This window comes from Podarcis erhardii (assembly GCF_964252035.2).
Source record: "Podarcis erhardii genome assembly, chromosome: 16".
Lineage (NCBI taxonomy): Eukaryota > Metazoa > Chordata > Lepidosauria > Squamata > Lacertidae > Podarcis > Podarcis erhardii.
This window is the reverse complement of record NC_138514.1, coordinates 36,809,438-36,827,882: the sequence shown is the minus strand read 5'-3', so window position 1 is coordinate 36,827,882 and position 18,445 is coordinate 36,809,438. Positions and strand designations below refer to the sequence as shown.

The following is an 18,445-nucleotide window of genomic DNA, read 5'->3' as shown; positions in this document are numbered from 1 at the left end:
AGTTCCTCCTTTGTCATTCTCTTTTTTTTTTTTTTAATAATTTTTATTAATTTTACAACATAAACAAAAAACAAACAAACATAACGCGACTTCCCCAAACCTCCCCTTCACTGCATCCTTATTTTAAAATTTTTTAAGCAATCCTTCATCCCTGTTTATATTTAATTCTCTTTAGAGCTTTTTTCTAAATTTCAATTTTTACAGCTGTAACTCTTTATATCTAATCCCTTGACATCTTTAACATTCCGAAATTTTACAACAATTTTTAAGATAGATTTTGAATTTTTTCCAGTCTTCTTCCACTGTCTCTCTCTTCTGGTCACGGATTCTGCCGGTCATCTCTGCCAGTCCCATAAGTTCAGTCACCTTGGTCTGCCATTCTTCCAGAGTAGGTACTTCTTTAGTCTTCCAATACTTCGCCAAAAGAATTCTTGCTGCTGTTGTTGCGTACATAAAGAATGTTCTATCTTTCTTTGGAACCGTTTGGCCCACCATGCCCAAGAGAAAAGCCTCTGGTTTCTTTATAAATGTCCACTTAAGGATTTTCTTAATTTCATTATAGATCATTTCCCAGTAGGCCTTAATCTTCGGGCAGGTCCACCAAAGATGATAAAAAGTTCCTTCGCATTCATTACACTTCCAACAATTATTGGGCAAGTGATATATCTTTGCAAGCTTGACTGGGGTCATGTACCACCTATAGATCATTTTCATTATATTCTCTTTCAACCTCCTTTGTCATTCTCACTCTGGAATTGCAGCCGTCCTGCACCTGGGATTCCAGGTGTGGTCCAATCCTGGAAGATTCCACACTCCTTGCAGAGATTACCCACCTGCATGACTAATCAAGCTCTCGGCAGCTGGTTATTTTCTCTCTCTCTCTCTGCTGACCATGTAGAGAGCACAGCACAGTGGCGTAGCGTGGGGGGTGCAGGGGGGGCCGGGCGCAACATCTGGGGGGGCGCGCTCGCCGCCTCCGGAGTCGCTGAAGAGCCTCGGGCGCAGGCTGTAGCAGAGCCCCATGGCAGCAGCCCAGGCAGCAGCAAGAAGAAGCTGGCAGGTTAGGGGTTAGGGGCGCAAATTACTTGCCTTGCCCCGGGTGCTGACAACCCACGCTACGCCGCAGCAGACTGGGCAGCTGGTCTAAATGGCAGATGATGACACCCGCCCTCCCAGCCAGCGCTGCCCCATCTCTCCCCCGACCACCCCTTGATCCTGGCCGCTCCACCAGCAACCTCTAAAGCTCTGGCACAGGGCATCTCGTGTCCCTGGTCTTAAAGCAGCCCCCAACAATTCTGGGACTGAGGGTGGGGAAATATTCAAGATCTCTTTTCCCTGTGCTCATGTTGGTCTTGTGCTGTCTTAGAGCTAGATGGGCCAATGACCGAACTCTGTACAAGGCAGCTTACAGTGTTCCTGTTTAAACCAGCCTTTAATTCAGAACCATGAGGACTAGCATCTTGATTCATTTTTCAGCGGAAGGGTCATAGCTCTGTGGTATAGACAGCATCTGTGCTGCATGCAGGGGGCTCCAGATTCAATCCCCCAGGGGCATCACCAGGTAGGGCTGGGAGAGAACCCTACCCGAAATCCCGAAAAGCTGCTGCTGCTGCCAGTCAGTGTGGCTGACAACACCGGGAAAGGATATTTCTCAGTTAATTTGGTCCTTTATTCAGATCCAAGAGGACTAGACCCTTGCTTTATTTTTAGGAAAAGGAGTCCACAGGTCCCATGTGATATAAGATGGTCTCCTCTGTAATGTCTGTCTGGAAATCAAATGCTGGGGGTTGCATGCAGAGAAGCTATGGATTTGTATCAGGGTGGAGAACCTGCAGCCTGCCAGATGTTGGGCTCCAAAGCTACCACCAGCCTCAGACTGCATGGTCAGTGGTCAGCAACCTCTGGAGGGCCACAGATGCCTCACCTCAGTTGAAGCCAAGAATGACCAACACAGAAAGGACTTTAGGGTTTGATCCAGCTACAGGGTTCTGCTTATTTTCAGAGGGATGGACCCCCTCTCTGCCCTAGAGATCCCCAGAAGCCGTTGCAGGTGAAAATGGTCAATGCTGGGGGAAATGGAGGCAACATTGCCTGGTCTGAGCCAGGGTGCAGCCATCACCCTAGACCTAAAGCATGGGTAGGCAAACTAAGTCCCAGGGGCCGGATCCGGCCCAATCGCCTTCTAAATCCAGCCCTCGGACGGTCCGGGAATCAGTGTGTTTTTACAATAGTAGAATGTGTCCTTTTATTTAAAATGCATCTCTGGGCTATTTGTGGGGCATAGGAATTCGTTCATCCCCCCCCCAAATATAGTCCAGCCCCCCACAAGGTCTGAGGGACAGTGGACAGGCCCCCTGCTGAAAAAGTCTGCTGACCCCTGCTCTAGAGCCACACGAAGGAAGCTATGTGGTGCTAAGGAAGCTGGCCTGCATCAGAGCAGGTCATTGGTCTACCTGGCTCAGTACTGTCTACACAGACAGGGTTTGGGGGACAGAACCTGGGACAAGGTCCGGTCTTCTGCCCCTGAGCCACGGCCCTTCCTTTACAAATAAACCAAGATCCCACTCAAGCTTCTGAACAAGGTTTGAAATGGCATCATTCAAAGCACAGGAGCCAACTTCTAGGAACCAAGGGGTCTTCACAGAGACCCCAATAAAATATTTGAGGGGCCACCCCCCAAAAGAAGTGGATGGCCATTGGCATTCAAATGGTGTGTGTGCACCAGATCTTGTGATTGATTATTCAGGGTGGGGCTTACCTGCGCTCCCCAATATTTTATTCACGTTGGCACCCCTGGAGGGAAGCTGCCTTATATTGGGTCATATCAATGGCCCACCTTCTTCAGTGCTGTCTACACTGACCAGCAGCAACGGCTCTCTAGGGTTGGGCTAGCAGCCTGACCTTCTGCGCGCAAAGCAGATGTTCCGCTACTCATGCGCCCCCCTCCATCGCCCACGCTGCCAGCCCCCTCGGAAGACTACAAGTCCCATGGTGCCCTGCTGCCGCGTCTGCCTCCCACCCCCCCCCCAACTGGGGCGAGGCAGGAGCTTCCCCTCTCCTTTGCAGCTGCGGGGGCAGCGGTGGTTTGCGGGGGGGGGCGGTATCCCCATCCTCTCCATCCCGCCGCGCGCCACCCTCGCGCCTCCTCCTGCGTTTCCTCCTCCCTCCCCCTCGCCCTCCCCTCTGCTGCTGCTGCTGCTGCTGCCGCGGCTCGGCCCGCAGCGTCGATTCCCCCGCCCTCGCCCGCTCCCTCCCTCCCTCCTTCCTGCCCGGCCCGGCGGCGCACATGCGGCTGCAGCCCCCCCGACGGCCTCGCCCCGGTGCCAAAAGGATGCTGGCCGCCTCCCCCGGTGCCAGGAAGGGCGCCGAGGCCGGGTACCCGCTCCACTCCCTGGTGTGGCACAACCAGCCCCGCGAGCTGGAGGCCGAGCTCAGCTCCGAGCAGGTGGGTGTCCCTGGGAGCTGACGGGGCTGGGCTTGGTGGGGGGCGGACGGGCGAGGGGAGGGCAGGCTGCCTGGGGTCCCACCCTAACAATGGAGAGAGGGGCTGATGCAATAGGAGGCGCCCGGCGCGGCTCCGAGGAAGCGCGCTCGCCATCCTTCGCCGGAAAGGGGCTTCCCCCGGTTTCTGCAAGAGAGAGAGGGGGGGATGGATGAGGGGCAGGGAGGAGAAGGAGCCATGATTTGGGGGGTGGGAGGGAGGAGAGGGTGCGGGGAGGATTGGGGAGCTGTGGTAGCCCCAGGGGGGGAATTCTGTTGGGCACAGAATGGGCAAAGTAGGTGGGGGAGTTTTAAGATCCCCAAAAGAAAAATAACAGTGTATTTTAATTGGGGGTGAGTTGGGGACAAGTTCATTGTCTTACGGGGGAGGGTTCCTTGCCCACCCTCTGGTGCCACCCATGTTTGGGTGCTCTTGATGTAGCCCCCCCTCCTACAAACACACAAATATTGCGGTTCCTGCAGCACTGTTGGGATATTAGGGGTTTGGGCATCAAAAGGCAAGGGGATAGAGGGACTTGAGTGTTGTGGGGTTTCTACCGAATGGACCCTCCTCCCGCCGCCTTCCCCCCCAATCTTGGCATCAGGAGCTCTCTTTCCAGGGTTTGGCACTGGCGACTGTGGCTTGGCACAAGCAGATCCATCCGCCACCCTGAAACCCTCTGGCAGCAAGCAGCCTTCAGGATCCTCCCTAAGGTGAGGAAAGCCATGGGGCTGTCTTTGAAAGCATGCCTAAAAAGAGAGAGAGAGAGAGAGAGACGTGGGCATGACGCACAGTAAAAGAGGGCACCTGAGCACGTGCAGAGAAGCCTTCGTTTTGATGCTGCAGAAGCATAATAGGACCCACCTCTTTGGAGGCTATGGGGCCTCAAGGTGGCCAAAGGAGTGGAGAGCCCTGACATGAGATCTAGCACCATGCTGGGGCTTAGCTGAATCCCATGCCCATTTCCACCACACCTGCTACTCGCTCCTTCCTCTAGCACAGCAAAAGCTGGAGGGTGGAAGAAACAACATTCCCGCTTATGATGTTTATTCGATGATGATGATGATAATTTTGCTATTTATACCTCTCCCATCCGGCTGGGTTTCCCCAGCCACACTTGTTTGGGGTTCATATAGTTACTTTATGCACTACCCAATTTATTATTTTGCTCTACATTACTGGGGTCCCACTTCAGAAATTAATCATGTCCTGATGAGCCCCAATTCTGCTGGGGTTGCCTCTGATTTGCTGTCACGGAGGTCGTCACAAACACCTCCATCCTAGGCTAACCTGTGGCCCTCCAGGTGTGTCTTGGACTACAACTCCCATCATCCCTGACCGTTGGTTGTTCTGGATGGGGCTGATGGGAGCCAGAGTCTTAACAGGTTAGCCACTCCTTCTTTAGGACACTGTTCCCCAGCCTAGTGCCCTCCAAAAGGCAAAAGCTGTACAGCACCTGCCTGACATGCAGAGATGCCCTGGACAGCATCTCCAGGTGGGGCTGGGAGAGACCACCTGAAACCCTGGAGAGCTGCTGCCGGTCAGTGTAGGTGATACCAAACTAGATGGACTGTTGGTCTGAGTCATGAGAAGGCAGCTTCTGGGACTGTCACTCTCACCAGCCCCAGCGAGTCTGGCCAGTGGTCCAGGATGATGTTGAAACTCACAAAATTTTCCATTTTCTTATCGCTACCCCTCACCTTTCTTGCAAGACACCTGCCAGCCCAGGTACAGACCAGATCCACACCGGCTTTGCTTCCCGTGTGCTCTGAAGATGAGCAGCTCTGCTGGGTTAGCCAAACAGGGATCCTAGTTTGCGATGGGTAAGGCTAGCAGCACCTCTTGGCTCCAAACTGAACAGCTGTGTTTAAGGCTGTGTCCTCACAGTGCTGCAGAACAACAGGCTTACAAGACTCTCTTGGCTTCCAAAAGATGCCGAAAACAAGATGCTGAACAATATTTTATAAAATTTATCCTGCTTCAAGCTTTTGGTAGGGAGGCAGAGTGCTCGTTTTGGTGATCAGTAAGTACAGTCGTAACTTGGATCCCGAACGCCTTGGGAGTCGAATGTTTTGGCTCCCAAAAGTCACAAACCCGGAAGTGAGTGTTCCGGTTTGCGAACGTTCTTTGGAAGCCGAATGTCTTCTGCAGCTTCCAATTGCATGCAGGAACCTCCTGCAGCCAATTGGAAGCCATGCCTTGGTTGATGAACATTTTTGAAAGTTGAACGGACTTCCGGAACTATCCATTAGAGAGCAATCAAGTTCCAAGCAAAGGAAACTTTCCATCTGCTGGTACCTGTAATATCCAAAGGTGGAACCTCCACGATCAGAGGAAGTATACCTGTGAGAACCGGAGACAAGGCTTCCTGGAGGTCCAATGCTTTGCTCAGTGCAGGGTCTGAGACCCAGGGTGGAAGGAGAGCATAACAGATGGGTGGTCTCAGCTTCAAGGGGAAGGGAAGAGACCTCTGCCTCCAGAGGTGTTCTGTTCCATCTTGTGTCTGACAGTCCTCCAGGCCTTTGAAGGCCCCTGTCGTGGTCCCCCTCCTCCCTCCTGCAAACATACTCTGCTGCAGAAAAGCTTGGAAGCAGTGGACTGGGGAAGAGCTCTGGGCTTCCGGAAGCCCACAATGAAGGGCAGCAAAGGCATCTGCTTAGCTGGCAACAGAAAACAGCTCAGCTTTTCCCAGCCTGGTGCTCGCAAGGTGTTTCATACTACAGCTGCCATCAGCCCCAGCCAGCACAGCCGAGAGACATTAAGGGATGTGTGTGCTGCGTTTATCTCCAGTTAACCAGATAATATCAATGATACATCCAAGTGCTGCGGGAGAAAATTACCTGTAAATAATGGGAATTCCTTCCCCCATTAACTTATATAGGATTGCAGTCTTATGGAATGTTGTAGGATGGGGTCCAGGAAATTGGATGGCCAACTTCTTCAGCATTGCTGGGGGTGGACTAGATGACTCTTGGGTGTCCCTTACAACTATAATTCTGGAAGTTTCACATTGTTTTTCCTGGATCTAGCAACTCTGGCCAAGTGGAAAAGCGTGGAAGAAGAGGAATGGAATTGAAAGGGGCATTTGACTCTTCTTCCGGGGGTGTTGCTCGCTCCTTAAAGGAACAGGTCCCATCCAGAAGGGGCTGGCACCCATTGGGACTGGTAGGGCAGAAGACAGGCAATCTGAACAGTAGGTGGAGGCGGAGTTAACGATAGGCGGAGGCAAAACATTCTAGTTTTGACCCCATCTTCTTCATCCCAGCTAAGTTCTACAACTGAGATTGAGGAGGAAGCTGGCAGCCCCAGAGACCGGCAGGCAGCAAGAATGCAGTTAGGTGTGGGCTGGCTGAGGGAGGAGTGAGATTGGGAGGGCTGTGCCAGGTTTGCTTCATCCCCTCTCCTGGTGGGCTTGAATCTCCAAGTGGACAAGAATGCATATGATAACAACAACAACTTATTAAGAAGACTGTGCATGCATCTTGCCAGCTTCAGCGTGGCAGCCTGCAAATTCTAGAATAGACATTTTGTGAGGTCTGCCCAACCCCTCTCCCACTTAACCTCCATTTCCAGGGCCGCCTTATTTGGCAATCACTCGTAGCCGGGTAAGATTGTCTTCCATAAACACGGTTTTAACAATGAGTCCGTAGGTGACTGTGGAGGCCAATTCTGAATCCACACGTCCTTCCGCAGTGGGGACATAGGTTTCCAGGCGGGAGTTGATCACAGTGTGGATTTGCCAAGCTTGCCTTTCGCTTAGTACGTTTCTCCCTTTTGTCCTGAATTCGAGTGTCTTCAAAGCCCATGACACCTTTGGTAAAGGCTGTTCTCCAATTGGAGTGCTCTCAGGCCAGTGTTTCCCAGCTGTCGGTGTTTATACTACATTTTTTAAAAATTTGCCTTGAGAGAGTCTTTAAACCTCTTTTGTTGACCACCAGCATTATGCTTACCATTTTTAAGTTTGGAAGACGATCATCAGGCATCCACACAACATGACCAGTCCAATGAAGCTGATGTTGAAGAATCATTGCTTCAACACTGGTGATCTTTGCTTCTTCTAGTACACTGACATTTGTTCACCTGTCTTCCCAAGTGATGTGTAAAAATTTTCAGAGACACCATTGATGGAATCTTTTGAGGAGTTGAAGATGGCGTTTATAAGTGGTCCATGTTTCACAAGAATACAGTAAGGCTGATAGTAAAATAGCTTTGTAAACAATGCATTTTGGTTTCCCTGCGAATGTCCCAGTGTGCTTCAGTTGGGAGAAAGCTGCAGAGCTCAGGCGATGCTGGATTTCAGCATCAATGTCGGCCCTTGTGGAAAGATAACTGCCCAGGTAGGAGAAGTGATCAGCACTTTCCAAGGTTACACTATTGAGTTGGATTTGTGGTGCTGCAGAGGGGTTATTTCGTACTTGTTGGTGCAGCACTTTGGTTTTTTGGCTGTTGAGCAGTAGGGCAAGCATTCTGTACGCTGTGAAGATATTTAGGATGGTTTGGAGGTCATCAGCGTACTCTGTGATGGAAGTTACAGTAACCTGGGGCAGTCCCTAGGTTTTAGGTGAGGGCCCCAAAATCTCAGGGTCCAGGATACTCCTGACTTGATCACCCTGCTATGGTCTGGTGGGGGCACTGCCCCATTTGTGACAGATGGATGAGCCATCACTGCTGAAATCCAGGGCCTGGTGCATGAATCTCAGACACCTAAGGGCACAGCTCAGGAGTTGTTTGCCAGACCTCCTCAATTCCGGGTGAGATGTCTTTGCCACACCCGGATTTCCCCCTTTTCCTAACAATGAACAGCGGTGAGGTGTGGCTGGGGATCTGCCGGCAAACAAACAAGATCACGCTCTGAGCTTTGGGGTTTATGATATTGACTCTCAGAGGTAGATCTAGGGCAGGAGCGATGGGTGGAGCCGTACAGGGGCATTCAGGTTCCTGTTTGTCTTCCGAGAGGCGTCAGGTGTCTTGTCTGTGCCTGGGGGGGGGGGGCAGTCAATGGTCTTAATTTGGCTTCTCTCCCCCTCACCCATTGTGCCTTACCCTCCAAATTTCAAAGTAACACAGGGCACACTGAGGCTGGTGGGAGTTGTAGTTTGGGTTGGCGCAAGTTGCTAAGAAAGCTGTCCCTTTGGTGGCCAGGATGGGCATCTGAATATTCAATGCTGGCCAGCAAGAATCTGAAATGCACCTTGAGGCTGCTATTTACAATAGTTGTGTTTCACCCTTTCTGTAAGTGTGGTTCATTCATTCAGTCTCCTTCCATCAGATACCAGCTGGGGACCTTCTGGAAAACTCACTAGTGTGCCCAGGAGAAACAGAAGCATTCCCCTGTTGTTTGTTCTTCTGTGTCTGGTACTCAGGTAGACTTGCTCTGGGTATGGGGGCTCTACTTAGCCGTTGTAGCCAAGGATAGAGATCTGCTCCTCCATAAATTTATGTCACCCTTCCCCCCCCCCCATTTAATCTAGCAGTTGACACAACTTCTTGTGAAGTCTTTTTAAGCGTTCTTTCCTGAATAAATTACACCCCCAAAAATTATTCTGTTGACTAACTGCCAATTTTACTGGGTCCCCTGTCCGATGCTCTTGTATTGTGAGATACATGGAAGTGGACTGACATGAGTTAATGCCTTGGGTGAGGAATGCACTCTGCACAGACTCAGAGACTTAGTGGAAAATATGCTCTGTTTGCTGAACTTCTTCTTCTTCTTCCTCCTCTTCCTCTTTTTCCTAATTACTTTTCACACCAGGATTATTTCTGATTTGCCTGGCAAATGGTTCCTAAGCCCCAGGTTCACTTTCCTGGTTTATAAAAGCAGAACTTCTCAGAACACTTATTGATTCATGCTGCCCCCTCCCTCCCCTTTTTGCTGTTCGTTATTTTAAGGCCACTGTCTGTTATCTGTAGCGGATGATTCCAAATTTGCATAAATGCAAATAGAGCTGAGATCAGGTTGATTAATTTCCTTATCTTAGAAATGGATTCACCAAAGAGCCGCCTGGGGGCACCAGAATTGTGTTATGCCAAACAAACTGACCCCACCCTGTGATGTCCCCCATTAAAGTTAGCCATCTAAGATCCCACATATCTTAGCGTGGGAGGGGAAAAGTCTTTTCCAGATCAAAGGGGCTAGTAACTTGGGAGGAATATTTGGGAGTTCTGGTTTGACTTGCTCCTAAGACTTGAGACCAAGCGATGTTCAGGGTCTAGGAAGGATGGCTCTTCCCATTGGTGGGACCCAACGCTGGACTTTGGGAAGCAACCCTGCCCAAAAGCAAAAGCTTCTGAGCATGTACAAAGTGCCCACCCCTCGCTACACTCTTTCCGCGAGGACAAATCAATCAAGGCGCACAATTTCATTTTGTCTAAGGAGCGAGGAGAGTTAATTGAAACTCGAGAGGGAGATTCTCTCTCTCAGTGCCACCCTCTTTTAATTACTTTAATGAAAAAGGTTTGTAATTAAAGGGAAACAACAGTTCTTCCGGTGGTGGCTGGGGGGAGTGGAAGGCGGCACCAGGGATTATTTCAGCTGCTGGGACAGAAGGGAGGGAAGAGGTGTGTTGCAGGTGAGGCAAAGGAAGGCAAGGACTTGTGAAGTCACAGCCTGGGGAGTGGATATTGGGGGGTGGGAGTCAGCAGTGGCGTAGCGTGGGGGGTGCAGGGGGGGCCGGCCGCACCGGGCGCAACATCTGGGGTTTAGGGTTAGGGGGCGCAAATCCACGGGTTAGGGGGCTTAAATTCATGGGTTAGGGGGCGCAAATTACTTGCCTTGCCCCGGGTGCTGACAACCCACGCTACGCCACTGGGAGTCAGGGCTGAGCTCTGCTTTCAAGCCAGGAAAGACACGCCCCCCCGCTGTATCGGGCTATTGTGTACAAGTAGGGCTGCCATACATCCAGATGTTCCTGGACATTTTCAGAATACTGCAGCAGTGTCCGGGCGAAAATCGGGAAAACCTCCAGGAAAATCTGGACGTATGGCAGCCCGTGTCAGCGGTGCCTCTTTTTTGCCATGTCCCCCTAAAAAATAGCTCCAAAGCAGATTTTTTGTGTGTGTTTGCAAAATAAATAAATAAATAAATAAATAAATAGCTCCAGAACTTTTCTGCCCAGATTTTCACTGTTTGAAATATGACAACCCTAGTGTACATATTCTGGTCGCCTTGTCTCCCAAAAGATACTGTAAAGGTAAAGGGACCCCTGACCATTAGGTCCAGTCGCGGACGACTCTGGGGTTGCGGCGCTCATCTCACCTTACTGGCCGAGGGAGCCGGCGTACAGCTTCCTGGTCATGTGGCCAGCATGACTAAGCCACTTCTGGCGAACCAGAGCAGCGCATGGAAACGCCGTTTACCTTCCTGCTGGAGCAGTACCTATTTATCTACTTGCACTTTGATGTGCTTTTGAACTGCTAGGTGGGCAGGAGCAGGGACCGAGCAATGGGAGCTCACCCTGTCGTGGGAATTCAAACTGCTGACCTTCTGATTGGCAAGCCCTAGGCTCTGTGGCTTAGACCACAGCACCGCCCACGTCCTATATACAGTGGTACTTCGGGTTAAGAACTTAATTCGTTCCGGAGGACACAACTAAATGACTAAACAACAACAACAACAACAACAACAACAACAACATTGTTGGGGAGTCGGCCCCTTTGAGCAGAGTGAGGCTGACTTCTGAGTAAACAGGTACACGGTGGCCAAGTGACTCAGCTGATGCAAACATCACACAATCCTCAGTCCACAGATTTGTATAGTTGCCTCCTGGTACCTGGAAAAATGCAAATAAAGCACAGCTCTTCCGGCCCCCCTCTGTGGCACGGTAGGGGGTGGGGAGGTGGAGAAACGAATCATTTGTTTTCTGCAAAATTGCATCACCCAGCATCCTTCCCGGGGGCAGCTCTCAAAAGAGCGCAGATCCGATGCAGGCGAGAAGGCAGCCGTCAAAACTGTGTCACGACACAGAACAAACAGGCTGGGATGGATGGCAGGGGTCTGGCCCTTGGCAACTGTCTCTTGGAAAGCCCGCCCCCGAAACTTGGCAAATTGTTTTCCTTTACACTGCAGCATGGAATGCTAGCAAGCTTCCATTATTTGCAATTAACACACAAAAGCCCCGAAGGAGAGATTGTCGCCGCCTCTTTGCAGATCCCCCCTCGAGGGAACCATATCCGACACCTGCCCTGGCAGGATTCAAACCCTGAGAGAGGCAGCTTGGCTCTCCGGGGCTTCGCACCATTGGCTGTTGTCCATCTACTACCAAGCCAGACTCAAGGTCTTTGTATTAATTTACAAATCCCTGAGCAACTTAGGTTCAAGGTACCTTGTGAACCTCAGCGATATCCCTGAGATCACGTGCAGGAACATTGTAAGTCATTCCCCAAGTTGGCAAGTTCTTTTGACAGCATCACGAAACTGAGCCTTTACTGCCATTGGCCTAGTCCTGTGGAACCCTCTACCACTAGAGATTCTGAAAGCTTGTATTTCACTAGGCTTATGCAGGCATTTAAGAAGACATATTTCCGTTATCTCAAGTGTCTCAGACGTTGTAAGTTCTGCTGGTCCAAATAAGGTTATTAGCAAATGTAAATAAGCTGTTGGGTTACATCCAATAGATGATTTATCTCTTAAGACAATGTATGTTAAAATTTCATCATCTATCAGTTGGTCCAAAGTCAATATGCCTTCCATCCGATGTTTCCATATCACCATCTTTCCCCCAATTTTTAAAGCTGGGTTTCCCCACAAAGTCAATTTTAGCATGGGAAAAGGTGTCCAATCTATTTTTACTAGACATTGCATTCCACAAGTTTCCAACTGGCATAATTGTTTCCAGAGATTCATGCGTTCTAAAGTATTTTGATCCTAATACTGTCCATCAAACTAAAGGTGTTATTATATATGTGCATTCCAAAGTTGCCCAGATCAGAAAATTGATGCCAGTTGTAGGCTTCCAGTATTTAATACTTGGCAATAAGTAAGCATGATGATATATATAGCTCTATATTTGGAATGCCAAACCCTCCTTAATTAAGTTGTAATTGCATTTTCTGTAAATATATTATCCGAGTTGAGGAACCCCATAGACATTTTCGAAACAAATAAAATTGCCAAAGGGTATGGTTTAATGACTCTCATCTATCACTATCGGAAGAAACCTCTCTATATATTTTATTTATATTGCAGAGCTATACCGACAGAATTCTATCTTTTGGTATTGTTGTTGTTTAGTCGATTAGTCATGTTCATCTCTTCGTGACCCCCTGGACCAGAGCACGCCAGGCACTCCTGTCTTCCACTGCCTCCCGCAGTTTGGTCAAACTCATGCTGGTAGCTTCGAGAACACTGTCCCACCCTCTCGTCCTCTGTCGTCCCCTTCTCCTTGTGCCCTCCATTTTTCCGAAATCAGGGTCTTTTCCAGGGAGTCTTCTCTTCTCATGAGGTGGCCAAAGTCTTGGAGCCTCAACTTCAGGATCTGTCCTTCCAGTGAGCACTCAGGGCTGATTTCCTTCAGAATGGAGAGGTTTGATCTTCTTGCAGTCCATGGGACTCTCAAGAGTCTCCTCCAGCACCAGAATTCAAAAGCATCAATTCTTCGGCAATCAGCCTTCTTTATGGTCCAGCTCTCACTTCCATACATCAGTATTGGGAAAACCATAGCTTTAACTATACGGACCTTTGTTGGCAAGGTCATACCTAAATGGATTCAGAAAAAATGCAAAACTGCTACTCCTTAAATGGATGGGTGAACAAATTTTCACCAGATTGGCATCCATTAGCTCTCCTTCCACCCTGGACCAGTTACGTAATAGAATATCCTGATATTTTAGTAAAGGCATCTGTCATTTGCATCAACGTGGGAATAGTAATATGAGGAATAAACAGAAGAATATCATCTGTAAATAAAAACAGTTTATATCCAACTGAATTATGCACTGCTCTGTTGATCTCCCTCTGTTGTCTCATAGCGCAAACCAAGGTTCCTATTCAAATATTGAAAAGCAAGCGTGAAAGTGCACATTCTTGCCTAGTTCCTCTAAATTGTGCGGGAGTAGCGGTCAACATACTTGTGTAATATTCAGTGTGTCTGTCCAGAAAGAATATCATCTGTTATTTTTTGCAAGCTGTCGATTCCATGGGGCACCGAGGCAGAGACAAACCGAGGAAAAGCAAAGGGCCCTCTCTGCCCCAAGGATGCTGACCTCATCCTTCCTTTCTCCCAGCAGGTGGATATCGAACAGCTGGACCCCCGAGGGCGCACTCCCTTGCACCTAGCTACCACCCTGGGGCACTTAGAGTGCGCCCGAGTCCTCCTGCGCCATGGGGCGGACGTGGGCAAGGAGAACCGCAGTGGCTGGACAGGTGAGTCTCACCTCTTCCACCTGGGAGTGGAAATCAGCGTTGTGGGGGGCAGGGGCAGGCTGCCAGTTTGTTTGGGCTAGCCTAATCTGCACTGGCTGGCAGCAGCAGGCCAGGGGAGGAGCCAGGAAAGGGGTGGGCCTGATCCGGCCAGAATGAAGTACCACCCCCTTGATTCCAATGCTCGTTCTTCAGTCTTTCCCATTGATATAGTGCTCTGGTTTGGCTGGGTCACGGCACAAACCACAGTTGTGCATATGCTTACTCAGAAGTAGGCCCCACATTGTCCGAAGGAGCCTCTTTGATATCTTGCTATTTATCTATTTATTACCTCATCATCTTTATTATCATTTCAATATATCATCCTTTATCCAATTATCCCAAGGCGATGTACAATATTAAGAACATAATTTACGCAGCACAATAATAAATACATAACACAGAGCATAATAATAAAATAATCACAATAGCAGTCCTTCCTACATTTGACAGGCCATAAGATTATTTAATGGCCATAGGCCTGGGTCAAGAAATATGTAATGATGACGCCAGGCGAGCCTCTCTGGGAAGAGACTCCCACAATTGGGGAGCCACCACAGAAAAGGCCAGGTCTCATGTTCCCACCCTTTGAGCTTCTCCGGGCCTAGGATGCCAAGCGTCCAGTCGGTTTGTAAGGGGAGAGGGGGTCCTGGACATGTTGAGGTCCTGAGCCAAGTAAGGCTTTATAGGTCAGCACCAGCACTTTGAACTAGGCCTGGAAACTAATCAGCAGCCAGTGCGGTCGGTCCAGGATTGGCCTTATGTGCTCAAACCATCTTGTTTTCATGAGCAATCTGGCCTTTGAATTTTGTACCGGCTGAAGTTTCCCACCTTCTCTTAAGAAACGCAAGGTGGTTTTCGTGGTTCTTCCCCCACAACATCCCTGTGAGGTAGGTTAGAGGATGAGAGGCAGCGAGCTTCGTGGCTGAGTGTGGGATTTGAACTCTGGTCTCTCCCAGGTCCTAGTCTGACATTCTAACCACTAGGCCATGGTAAGTGTGCTTTGGACTAGAGAATAGAGACTTAGATTGAAATCCCACACACCAGAGGGCTTGGAGTGTGTGTGTGTGTGTATAAACGTGGCCCTCACAGACTCTCTGTCTGGCCCTTGGGACTCTCCCCAGACTACGCCTCTCACTGGCTCTACTTTACACCTTCCGTGAGCGCTTTTGCCCACCTGAAAATGGCTCCCTGAACTCTGTCCATGCCTCTTGCCTTGCCTGGATGGAGGCCAGAGAGGAGTGTGCAGGTGTAGAAGCCAGGCTCCTATATAAAGGTAAAATTTGCATGTGTTGCCCCACCCATTCTTGGATCCTCTGGCCCTGCCCACTGTGGTCGTGTGGCCCCCCAAAAGCTGCCCAGAAGCGAATGAGGCCCTTGAGCAGAAAATAGTTCCCCACCCCTCGACGTACGCAGTTAGCTGGGAGTAAGTGTTTCCTGCTTGGCAGGGGGTTGGACTCGATGGCCCTTGTGGTCTCTTCCAACTCTATGATTCTATGAGAACGCAGCAGGGCTTACTTCCGAGTAAATTTGCTTGGGACAGCGCCACTGCCTTCCTCTACCGGCGCCCAGTTACTGCCCTAATTAAAATGCCTTTGCCTTTTAGACGGGTGAAAGCTTTGATCTCTTTACCGCCCTACGGCAATAAATATTTGATTTGTCGCTTTTACAAATTTATTACATGGCTTTGTTTTCTTTCAACCTCTCGCGATTCTGTGGTTTTCTTGATGTGGGTGGGAGTGTTCCTTAACGGCTTTGAAAAATTATTTAGGGAATTTGCCATATGAAACATCGAAACCGCCGAGGTGTCCGAGGTGTAAATGGTGCATGTCCTTCCAGAGATTTTGCCTCCTATAATCACTTCCAGCTCGGCTTCCAGGATGCTGAGCCAATTATGAAATTAACACACTTGGATGGAGTTGGGCTTCTCTGCAAAACGACAAGCCTTGAAACAAGCAGGCCGAGCCAGATTTCTTCAAACCATCTTTTGCTCTTGTTGGATGGCCCAGTTCAACCACAGCTGACGTGCGACCTGTTTTTAATTCTCAGTTTCTCAGTTTTAAACAATTGGTTTGTTGGTTTCACTTCTGACCAGTTTCACTTTTCAATTTTTTGGTTTGTGGTCTACTTTATTTATTTACTGTTTCCTTCAAGGAATTTTTTTGTTGTTGTTTAGTCGTTCAGTCGTGTCCGCCTCTTCGTGACCCCCTGGACCAGAGCACGCCAGGCACTCCTGTCTTCCACTGCCTCCCGCAGTTTGGTCAAACTCGTGCTGGTAGCTTTGAGAACACTGTCCCACCATCTTGTCCTCTGTCGTCCCCTTCTCCTTGTGCCCTCCATCTTTCCCAACATCAGGGTCTTTTCCAGGGAGTCTTCTTTTCTCATGAGGTGGCCAAAGTCTTGGAGCCTCAGCTTCAGGATCTGTCCTTCCAGTGAGCACTCAGGGCTGATTTCCTTCAGAATGGAGAGGTTTGATCTTCTTGCAGTCCATGGGACTCTCAAGAGTCTCCTCCAGCACCAGAATTCAAAAGCATCCATTCTTCGGCGATCAGCCTTCTTTATGGTCCAGCTCTCACTTCCATACATCACTGCTGGGAAAACCAGAGCTTGAACTATACAGACCTTTGTTGGCAAGGTGATGTCTCTGCTTTTTAAGATGCTGTCTAGGTTTGTCATTGAAGGAATTCTTTTTAAAAATAATAATAATATTTTTATTAAATTTCAAAAAAGACACATAAAATTACAATGCATTTAAAAAAGATATTTCTTTTCTTTCTTTTTTAAATTTCCCAGCCCATTTTCCATGGTGTTTTACTTATCTCTCCTTTGCTGCACCTTATCTTAACTCTTTTTAATATCATAATCATCACAGTAGCCTCCAGGGATTTCAAGGTGACGCACACTAGTCTCCCCCTCCTCATTTAATCCTCACAACAACCTTGTGAGGTAGGCCAGGCTGAGAGGCAATGAAGAGCCCCTAAGGTCACAGGCAGTGAGTTTCATGGCTGAGTGGGGGGATTTGAATCCGAGTCTGACACTCTGATTCCAGGGTGGCTCTTTTCCTGCCCGGGGGTGGGGAGGTGAATAAATTTAAGGACAGCAAGGAAATTCCTTTCATTAGGAATTCTCACATCAGTGGGCGGGGCCTGGGACAAAAGTGGGCGAGGCAACAAAGGTAAATGCTACCTTTACTGTACAGGGAAAGTTGGAGTTTTCTGCATAGACCCGCCCTCACCTCTTCATCCGGGAAGGGAATGGAGGAATGATCCAGACACAGGTGGAGGGCCACATTGGATCCCGGACCTCAGCCCCCCCTGCAAAGGCAAATGGATTTATTATGATGTCAGCTGTCAGGCGCCTTGTCAGATGTGTGAAGTGTCATATTCCATTTGCAGGGATAAATTCGTCATATCAGTGGCATAGCGTGGGGGGTGCAGGGGGGCCGGCTGCACCGGGTGCAACATCTGGGGGTTAGGGGGCGCAAATCCACGGGTTAGGGGGCGCAAATCCACGGGTTAGGGAATGCAAATTACTTGCCTTGCCCCGGGTGCTGACAACCCACGCTACGCCACTGCTTCATATATATATTGGTCAGACCCCATCTGTGTCCAGTTATGGGCACCTCAGTTTAAGAAGGATATCGACAAGGTGGAAGGTGGGCAGAGGAGGGCAAACCAGGTGATCAAGGGTCTGGAAAGGAAGCCTTATAATAATAATTTATAATAATAGTTTATTATTTATACCCCCGCCCATCTGGCTGAGTTTCCCCAGCCACTCTGGGCAGCTTCCAATAAAGTGTTAAAAACAATACAGCATTAAATATTAAAAACTTCCCTAAAGAGGGCTGCCTTCAGATGTCTTCAGAAGATAGCTGCTTATTTCTTTCACATCTGAAAGGAGGGCGTTCCACAGGGCGGACGCCACTACCTAGAAGGCCCTCTGTTTGGTTCCCTGTAACCTCACTTCTTGCAGGGAGGGAACCACCAGAAGGCCCTCGACGCTGGACCTCAGTGTCCGGGCTGAACGATGGGGGTGGAGACGCTCCTTCAGGTATACTGGACCGAGGCCGTTTAGGGCTTTCAAGGTCAGCACCAACACTTTGAATTGTGCTCGGAAATGTAATGGGAGCCAGTGCAGATCTCTCAGGACCGGTGTTATGTGGTCCCAGCGGCCACTCCCAGTCACCAGTCTAGCTGGCGCATTCTGGATTAATTGCAGTTTTTGGGTCACATTCAAAGGTAGCCCCACGTAGAGCGCATTGCAGTAGTCCAAGCGAGAGATAACTAGAGCATGCACCACTCTGGCGAGACAGTCCGCAGGCAGGGAGGGTCTCATCCTGCGTACCAGATGGAGCTGGTAAACAGCTGCCCTGGACACAGAATTAACCTTCGCCTCCATGGACAGCTGTGAGTCCAGAATGACTCGCAGAAGAATGGTTGGTTCTGAAGAACGGTTGCTGGAGCTGGGTCTATTTAGCCTGGAAAAGAAGAAACTGAAAGGAGATAGGATGGCCATCTTCAAATAGAAGAGGGGGAAAGCTTGTTTTCTCCTGCTCTGGAGGGGAGGAC

The 18,445-nt window shown here is 49.5% G+C and overlaps 1 protein-coding gene across 2 annotated transcripts in view; it reads left to right on the top strand.

Moving 5' to 3' along the window:
* Positions 1-3,043: 3,043 nt before the first annotated feature.
* ANKRD13B (ankyrin repeat domain 13B) overlaps positions 3,044-18,445 on the top strand; it is a 31,896-nt gene continuing 16,494 nt past the window's right edge. Inside the window, exons 1-2 of one of the 2 annotated variants that reach the window (XM_081844148.1) lie at positions 3,044-3,445; positions 13,706-13,841. In XM_081844148.1, coding sequence (XP_081700274.1) covers positions 3,287-3,445; positions 13,706-13,841 — 295 coding nt within the window. In that variant the 5' untranslated portion in view covers positions 3,044-3,286. Of the gene's footprint in view, positions 3,446-13,702; positions 13,842-18,445 lie in introns of both variants that reach the window. The other variant, XM_081844147.1, reaches the window with a different exon arrangement.